Source organism: Mandrillus leucophaeus, unplaced genomic scaffold (assembly GCF_000951045.1).
Source record: "Mandrillus leucophaeus isolate KB7577 unplaced genomic scaffold, Mleu.le_1.0 Scaffold83, whole genome shotgun sequence".
NCBI lineage: Eukaryota > Metazoa > Chordata > Mammalia > Primates > Cercopithecidae > Mandrillus > Mandrillus leucophaeus.
The window spans coordinates 5,322,504-5,331,469 of NW_012109030.1; the positions used below are offsets into that span (position 1 = coordinate 5,322,504).

The 8,966-nt window shown below is 39.5% G+C and overlaps 1 protein-coding gene across 1 annotated transcript in view; it reads right to left on the reverse strand.

Moving 5' to 3' along the window:
* Positions 1–8,966, reverse strand: part of CAMK1D (calcium/calmodulin-dependent protein kinase ID) — a 328,012-nt gene that overhangs the window by 191,325 nt on the left and 127,721 nt on the right. Inside the window, exon 3 of the mRNA XM_011968146.1 lies at positions 5,107–5,181. Coding sequence (XP_011823536.1) covers positions 5,107–5,114 — 8 coding nt within the window. The 5' untranslated portion in view covers positions 5,115–5,181. The remainder of the gene's footprint in view (positions 1–5,106; positions 5,182–8,966) is intronic.

Below are 8,966 nucleotides of genomic sequence, written 5' to 3' on the forward strand. Positions count from 1 at the left end.
AAAAAAAAAAAAAAAAAAAAAAAAAAGAAGATAAAAAGAATTAGGTGATAGCTTCTTAGTATAACACCAAAAACATAAGCAACAAAAGAAAAAATAAACAAGACCACCTCAAAGTTAAAAAACTTTTGTGCTGTAAATGATACTATCAAGAAAGTACAAAGACAATCTACAGAATAGGGGAATACATTTGCAAATCATATGTCTGGTAAGACATTTGTATATAAAATATATAAGGCAGTCTTACAATATAACAATAAAAGAAAAATCAGTTTTACAAAGGGTAAAGGATTTGAATATCTATGTATCTCCAAAGAAGATATGTAAGTGGCTAACATGGGAAAAGATGTTCAAAATCGTTAGTTATCAGGAAAATACAAACCGAAATCTCAAGATGCCACTTCACACCCACAGGATGGCTATCATCAAAAAGACAGAGAGTAAGTGTTAATAAGGATGTAGAGAAGTTGGAATCCCCATACGTTGCTCATGGGATTGTAAAATGGTACAGTCATCTTGGAAAATAGTTTGATGACTCCTCAGAATGTTAAAACAAGAGCTGTCATTCGACCCGGCAATTTCACTCCTAGGTATATACCCAAGGGAAATGAAAGCAAGTCCACAAAAAAATCTGTACATGAAAATGCCTGCATCATTATCCATATTAGCCAAAAAGTGAGATAACCTAAATGTCCATCAACTGAAAAATAGAGAAACAAAATGTGATATATCCAGATAATAAAATATTATTTGGTAATAAAAAGGAATGAAGTACTGATACACGACACAATATGGATTAATCTTGCAATCAATAAGCTGAGAGAGAGAATCCAGTCACGAAAGATCACATATTGTATAATTCCATTCATATGAAAAGTCTAAAATAGGCAAATCCATAGGGACCAAAAATAAGTAGTCACAAGAGACTGAGGGAGTGAGGAATTGAGAGTGATTGCTAATGAGTATAGGGTTTCTTTTAGAGGGACAAAAATGTCCCTAAAATTAGGTTGCAGTGATGGTTGCATAACTCTGTGACTATACTAAAAAACATTTCAGGCCGGGTGCGGTGGCTCACGCCTGTAATCCCAGCACTTTGGGAGGCTAAGGTGGGTGGATCACCTGAGATCAGGAGTTCAAGACCAGCCTAACCAACATGGTGAAACCCCATCTCTACCAAAAAATACACAAAATAGCTGGGCATGGTGGCGGGTGCCCATAATCCCAGCTACTCTGGAGGCTGAGCTAGGAGAATCGCTTGAACCCGGGAGGCAGAGGTTGCAGTGAGCCAAGATCATGCCACTGCACTACGCCTGGGCAAAATGACAAGAATCCGTCTAAAAAAAAAAAAAAAAAAAAAAAAAAATTCATCGTACACCTTATGGGTGAATTGTGTAGTATGTAAATTATATTTCAATGAATTTTTAAAAAAGAAACCATTAAAAAAAACAGCAAAGCAAGCTACAAAATGGAAGAAAATATTCGTATTACGTGTATCTGACAAACTATGAACTACATAAAGAACACTTTCAACCCAATAATGAGATGATAATCCAATAAAGACTGAACGAAAGATCTGAACAGATACTTTATAAAAGAAGATATACAAGTGGCCAATCAGGGCATAAAAAGATGATCAACATGATTCATCATTGAGAAATGCAAATTAAAACCACCCTGCGATATCACTACACCCCATTAGCATGGCTAAAAGTGAAAATCTCAAGGACTAGCAAGAATGCAGAGCATCAGGAACTGACATATACTGCTGGCCAAAAAAAGAAGGCAAGATGGTACAACCACTTTGGAAAACTGTCAGGCAGTTTATTAAAAAGTTGAACACAATATCTACCATATGACGCACTCATTCCACTCCTAGGTCTTTACTCAAACATGCATGCACGCAAAGACTTGTATATGAATGTCCACAGCAACTTCACCCATCAGAGTCCCCAAACTGGAAACCACCCAAGTGTCGATAAATACAAAAGTTTAAAACGTGTAATATTCATAACAATGGAATACTACTCAGCAATAAAAAGGAATGAACCACTGAGACATGCTACATGGATGAATGTCAAAATAATAATTAATGATATAAGCCAGACACAAAAGGGTATATACTATATAAGTCAATTTATACGATATTTTATAAAATATAAAATAACCTCTAGTAAGTAAAGTAGGTCACTGGTTGACTAGGGTCATGAATGAGGAAGAGAAGACTTCAAAGGGGCCCAAGGAGTCTTGAGTGGCATGGAAATTTTCTGTTTCTTGACTGTGGTGGTGGCTTTATGGGTATAATTCTGTCATGTTCATCTGAATTGTCCATTTAAATGGATACAGTAACTTGTATGTAAATGATACCCCCAAAAAGTTGATTTTTATAAAGTAATGAGAACCAATGAAAAAAGAATACAATTTAACATTTTAAAAATTAGCATATCTAATTTTTTGTGTAAACAGAGCTTCTGAACTGCTTACTATTGTGCATAGTTTTTTTACTTAGGTAATTCAAACATTCATTGCCTCTAAACTGGATTTTGTGATTAATTTGCCTGACAAATCTCATACAATGTCCCCCAACAGTTAATCCCACCCTAATTCCTCTCTGAATTACTAAAAATTCTTAATGAGTGTGGTTCACATTAATGAGGTGTTTTGTTTTTTGTTTCGAGACAGAGTCTTGCACCTTGTCACCCAGGCTGGAGTGCAGTGGCACGACCTCAGCTCATTGCAACCTCTGCCTTTCGGGCTCAAACGATTTTCCTGCCTCAGTCTCTTTCTCTTGAGTAGCTGCGACTACAGGTGCCTGACACCATGCACAGCTAATTTTTATATTTTTAGTAGAGATGGGGTTTCACCATGTTGGCCAAGCTGGTCTTGAACTCCTGACTTCAAATGATCTGCCTGCCTCTGGCCTCCCAAAGTGCGGGGATTACAGGTGTGAGCTACCATGCTGGGCCAATGAGGTTGTTTTTTTTTTTTTGTAACACAAAAGAGGGAGGAATTCCTTGACAGAAAAGCTCAGGGAGGGGCAGGGATAGCGGTGTCCTCATATGACTTCCAGGCTTTGTTCTAAGGTTGGTTTTGCTCCAGACATTCTTATGTTTTTATGTCAACCCATATTTACGATAACTTTTGTTGGTAGTATACAACCCCAAGTTGCTTAGAAAGGCAAATTCTAAATCAGCTTGAACATTACCTTATAAAATTAAAGACCATCTGTAGAGACACAGTGATGAAATGATACAGATATCCATAGAGAAACCACATATACTGAAGACCTATTATTGTGAGATTACTTACTACACTTTTCTCCTTCACTACTCACTATAATCCTCTAACGAAAATATTATCTCCATTTTCCCATTATGGAAACTGATACTCAGAGAAGCCCAGTTATTTGCCCCAGTTCACCCGGCTAATAAGAGGCAGAGCCAAGGTGGACACATTTGAGGTGCTTTAACTGATATTTGGTTATAGTTCCACAAACACAAAACTTAACCAAGTAGATCCATATAACTTTGGATTTGAGTATTAGCAGTTTTTGCATTACCAGTGAAAAAGCACACATTTAAATACACAGCTAACATTTTGCGGGGCATTTGGTCGCCACTGAAATCTCATAATCTTCCAATTATGCAATGATATTTGATGAGAAAGTGATGCACTTGCACCTTTATAGAGCAGACTTCACATAAAGCAAAGTCACAAGAACTTCTAGGGCATGCTCCCAAATTTAGGGAGAACTAGTGCTCTCTAGGAAAAACCAGAAATACGGCAAATTGTAACGCAAAGAGAAGAACAAGGAACTAGAAAAGAACAAGGAACTAGAAAAGGTAACTCGAGTTAACATGGAACCAACCAGTCAAAAAACTTCTTTGACTTATATCACGGCTGACTATAACATATAAATCTCTAAAACTGCTAGTCACCACCTAGAACTGCCATTTGACAGAGAGCAATAATACATATGCTTCTGGCAAAGACAGCTTTAAAATATTTATACAAAAATATCATAACCTACAAAAATATTTTGAAGATCAAGAAAGGTTAACTAAATGCACCGATGAACACTTATTTGCATCCTAACATGATCCCAAGTTAATGTGTTGTTTAAACATTCATAAGGAAAATAAGAATCTATGGAAAAGAAATTGTGAGCCTAATCACGAATTCTACACACCCTTGACAATCCCAAGTCTGAAAATCATTAATAAATCATGAAATTAAGTCTATATTCTAATCTTCAACAAAAATCTCCTCAGTCGGTAAACTTAATCATATGATGTTCCAGCATTTATTCATTCAGGTAATGGTTAAAGCATAATATTCTGACACAGTTTCTATCAGTTAATTCTACTCAATGCAGCCCTGGGATATTCCTAGGAACCATATTGCTTAGAGTAAAGCACTTATGCAGGCAGGGAGGCTAATTTCAGTTTAAATTTTTAAAAATACATGTTCAAGTAAAGTCTCTATTCGAATATCTGGCTTTCTGATTTCTTCCCTCTTTTGGTAATCTCCAGTGTTAATGGAATGCAAAAATAACCTAATGAGGGGGATAATGTCATGGCCTGACGCCAATTATACTTCTCTTACGTCGGGCGCAAATTCCCTTTTCAATCACATGTGCTCTTATCTGTCAAAGGAAGAGTACAAGGGAAGAAACGGGTATACACAGTTACCATCTGCTTCCCTCCTCCGGCATCCCTGGAAAGGATGACAAGGGTGGGAGTTTCTCCTAGAGACAGGAGCAAAGTGTACCTTACAGTGGGCCCACTGAAGTGTCTTCAGGCAGCCACATTTGGCCCTGACATATTAGAAGGCAATACAGACATCCTGCAGCAGGAACATCACATTCACTGCTGAGGCTCTAAGTTATTAGACCAGCCCAGCAGCTGCAGGCTGGTTCAAGGGAGGCCTGTAGACTCCTGTGGGCAGCCCACCGTCTTTAGTTGGATACAGGCCTCTCTAGTATCCCACAGGCCTCCCTGCTCCCTACTGCCTTACCTGGCCCACTTCAGTCATTTCTTTTCCCACCTGATCCCTTTAGACATTGGAGTGTGCAAATTGGTTCAAAACTCATCAGTCAAACAAGGTACTTACAGCTGCATGACCAAGTACAAGTGATTTGGGCTTTCATAAATGTCTTCTAGGGCAACAATATTTTCATGCTTAATCCTGAAAAAAAAATAGACACACAAAATAGTAAGTACAGTTAGATAGGAAAACGTTTCAGAACAGACAGCATTGTAGCAAAAAGTTACAACACAGAATCCAAACTCCTGAACAAAAACATTTCAGACTTTAAGATCTTGTCTCCAAACTTTTTCCAGACCCATTTCCTAACAGTCCTTCCCTGATCTCCATTCCTCTTCGTTTCTAAGGCTCAATACCCTACAGTTTAGCAAGAGTGGATTAACTATTGTTGCTTCACGTGAATCCCAGAAATCGGCCAAACCTGCCCACATCCTATTATCTTGTAGGGCCCAACTCAGAGGGCTGGGCCGCTGCGCAGAATCGTTCCCTCTTGTGTTGTCTCCCAGTGGCCATTATGGACTTGCCTGACCACTTAATCATATGAAAATCTGTCCCCCATGACAGGCATATGTCAGGGAGCAGGGAGACCTGGTAAGACACTGGAGAATATATATGTTCCAGGGAACAGTTTCTCTGGCATGTTCACGGGTCCAGTGTAAGGAAAAAAAACCAACCTGACTCCCTCATTGGGGTTCATGTCCCCCCACTCCACCCCACTACCAAATGTCACTTCAGCTTCCCAAGCAAACTAGATCAGTGCTACTCAAAGTGTGGTTCTCAAACAGGCAGCACCACTATCTCCAAAGAGCTTAGTAGAAATGCAAATTCTCAGGCCCTACGACAAGCACAGAGTATACAAGTTGAGGGCAGAGCCCAGAAATCAGTACTGTAATAAGATGCTGAGATAATCTACACGTGCAAACTGGAGCTGGAGAAATACCGTATTAGACCAGCGCTGCTCAAACTTCAACGTGCAAATGAATCGCCTGGGGATCTGGCTCCACTGCAGGCCCTGAGTCAGCAGGTTTGGTTGGGGCCTTGGAGGCTGCGTTTCCAACCAGCTCCCAGGAGATATCGGTGCTGCTGACCTGCAGACCCCACTCTGAACAACTACGTCCTAACTAAAGAACCAGGGCAGAAGGAAACAGCCGAATTCTAGCCCTTGGCACTATCCATGAAGAGCAGTTTCTGCTCAGAATGTAAGGTTTGATATTATTTAAAGCACTGGACAGAAAAAAAAAATATTTCATTACTGAAGGAGATAATTAGCTCTTACCATAAGCCTCTCATTGAAATGACTGCTGAACCATTTAAAGACAAGCACATAACATGCGGATTCTTGTGACCCTCTTGAAAGCTAGAACTACATTATTCATTTTGGTTGCTCCTGGTGCCTAGCACAAATCTGCTTAATAAATGCTTGCTGAATGAATGAATGATATTGAAAGGCTGTTGCCACTAAACAGCAAGAAACCTTATTTAGTTAGGAAAAAGGGAAACCATTTTCCTAAATGTGTGATGTCTTCCCTGCAAAAAGAAGTTTATAAGGTGGAAAACAAACAAGACTATTATCTTCCTTTTGAGATGAAAGAGAACAAGATAATTAACAAAGGCTGCTAAGGCTTTCCTTTGAATTCTATAGCTCGTAGTAGTTAATGCAGTTGTTTTGTAGGAGCTAAAACAATAGATTATACTAAATTCACATTCCACCTGATTCCAAAGAATAGAGTCTAATTATTTGTCAGCCATAGTTTCTACACAGCCTGAGCAAGATACTATCAGCCATATAGCATATGAACCAAATAAACTATGCCACCAACGAAACCAAGAGAGCTTAACTTGAGACTATCAAGATGCTACAAATCATGGCATTATCACTACTGGATATACCTAAAAGAACATGCCCACAAAAAGTAGGCATTATGTAGATTTTCCCTTTTTGGAAAAATTGTTGTAATTTGCCATTGGAATCAATCACATGGTCATAAACATTTTCTTTTAGTCCAGCTCATTTGAGAGTTAATGAAGAGCCTAGATTTCTGGAGAAATAGGAGGAATGGGATTATATGAAGAGTGGCCAGAGAAAATGCCTGGCACACAGTTACATCTGAATTGTAGCAACATGGTGAATACTTCTGCAGTTTAAGTACGTCCCAAGTACTGCATGGTTGTTTATCTGAAATTCAGATGTAACTGGGCAAGCTGCATTTTCATGTGCTAAATCCAATCACTCTGCTTACATCACTCAATCTCTAAATTGGGTTTAGAGATTGGCACCTGCAGCCCTAGCTTGCCTTGGAGGTTGAGTCAAGAAGGCTGTCTGAGCCCCAGAGTTCAGTCATTCATTCAGATTCAACAATAACACAAAGAATTAAGTCTGTACAAAGCACTTGCCTAGCCAACGCGGCAGACCCCAATAAATTAGGACTACAGTCCCCTCCTTTGATATATGGGATAGAGAATTAAAGCCTATTTAACCCGCTATGTCTTACATGAGTGCCGACTAGAAATTGCTTTTAATTCATTGCAGCGTTCCAAAGAAGTATTGCACACAGCAGGGACAATCAAAATAGCAGTTTCACAGTGGCTGGAAAGACACTTTATTAATATCTCTCCATCAACCAATCAAGCAATTGTCATTTGCTGCGTTTCTGCTATGTGTCTGGAAGAAAAGAAAAATAAAAAATAAAGTTTTGCTATCAAAAAGCTTATCATCTAGGCAGAAAAACTCAGGAAGAAATTAGAAAAGAATCAAATGCTAAAATCTGTAGAATTGCCTTTAAGTTCAGAGAAAGCAAAGCCCTGAATGGGTCAGAATTATGAAGAAGGCCTCAAGAAGATGATGGGAGTTGAGCTGGAATGAGTAATGTTTGAAAAAGCATACTTGAGAAATTTCAAATAAATCCAAAAATGGCCTCTTAATGTCTCTTAAGAAAAGTGGTTTAATTAACTTGGAGCTGTTCAAACATGGTTAAAAAAAATTATTCTGGCCTCCCACATCTGTTCTCAGGTACTTTATTCCACCCTCACATTCCTTACAATATGTAAAGCTGAACGTAAAGTTTTAACATTATTTCAGTGCATGAGTTATTTTCAAAAAATGCCATACGACTATCCATGCATTGAGGACTAGGGCACAAGCACCAACTGAGGGCCTATTCCATGCAAAGGCTCACTTCATGCTCAATTCCCTCTTTTCATCATTCATTCAATAAATATCTGTTGGGCGCCTGCCATGTACCAGGCACAGTCCTAGGTACTCTGAATTTGGTGGAGAGTGAGACACAAGAAAGACAGTCTCAGTCCTCCTGGTGCTCATGCAGAGGCTGCAGCTAGAACACTTCTCAGGCAATCTGTCTCACGTTTACCAGAGATCAGCTTCCTGGTCATTAGTAATGACTCCTAGGACCAACAGACAACTAGCTTCTACCTTCTTCCCACATATCCTGCACAGATTTGAGGGACATAATGCCTCTGCTTAGTCTTCTCATCGCTGACCAATCTTCCTACAATATGGTTTATATTCTTCTCATTGCTCTATCGTCACTCATTTGTCCAGACTCTAGCACTCAGATCCGGAAATACCGATCCCAGGATAAAATACAGTATCATGAATCTGGTATTAAATAGTAAAGTAGAGGCCGGGCACAGTGGCTCACGGCTATAATCCCAGCACTCTGGAAGGTCGTGGTGGACAGGTCACTTGACGTCAGGAGTCCGAGACCAGCCTGGTCAACACAGTGAAACCCCATCCCTACTAAAACTACAAAAATTAGCTGGGCATGGCGGCACGTGCCTGTAATCCCAGCTACTTGGAGGCTGAGGCAGGACAATCGTTTGAACCTGGGAGGCGGAGGTTGCAATGAGCTGAGATCGTGCCATTGCACTCCAGCCTGGGCAACAGGAGCAAAACTCTGTCCCAAAAA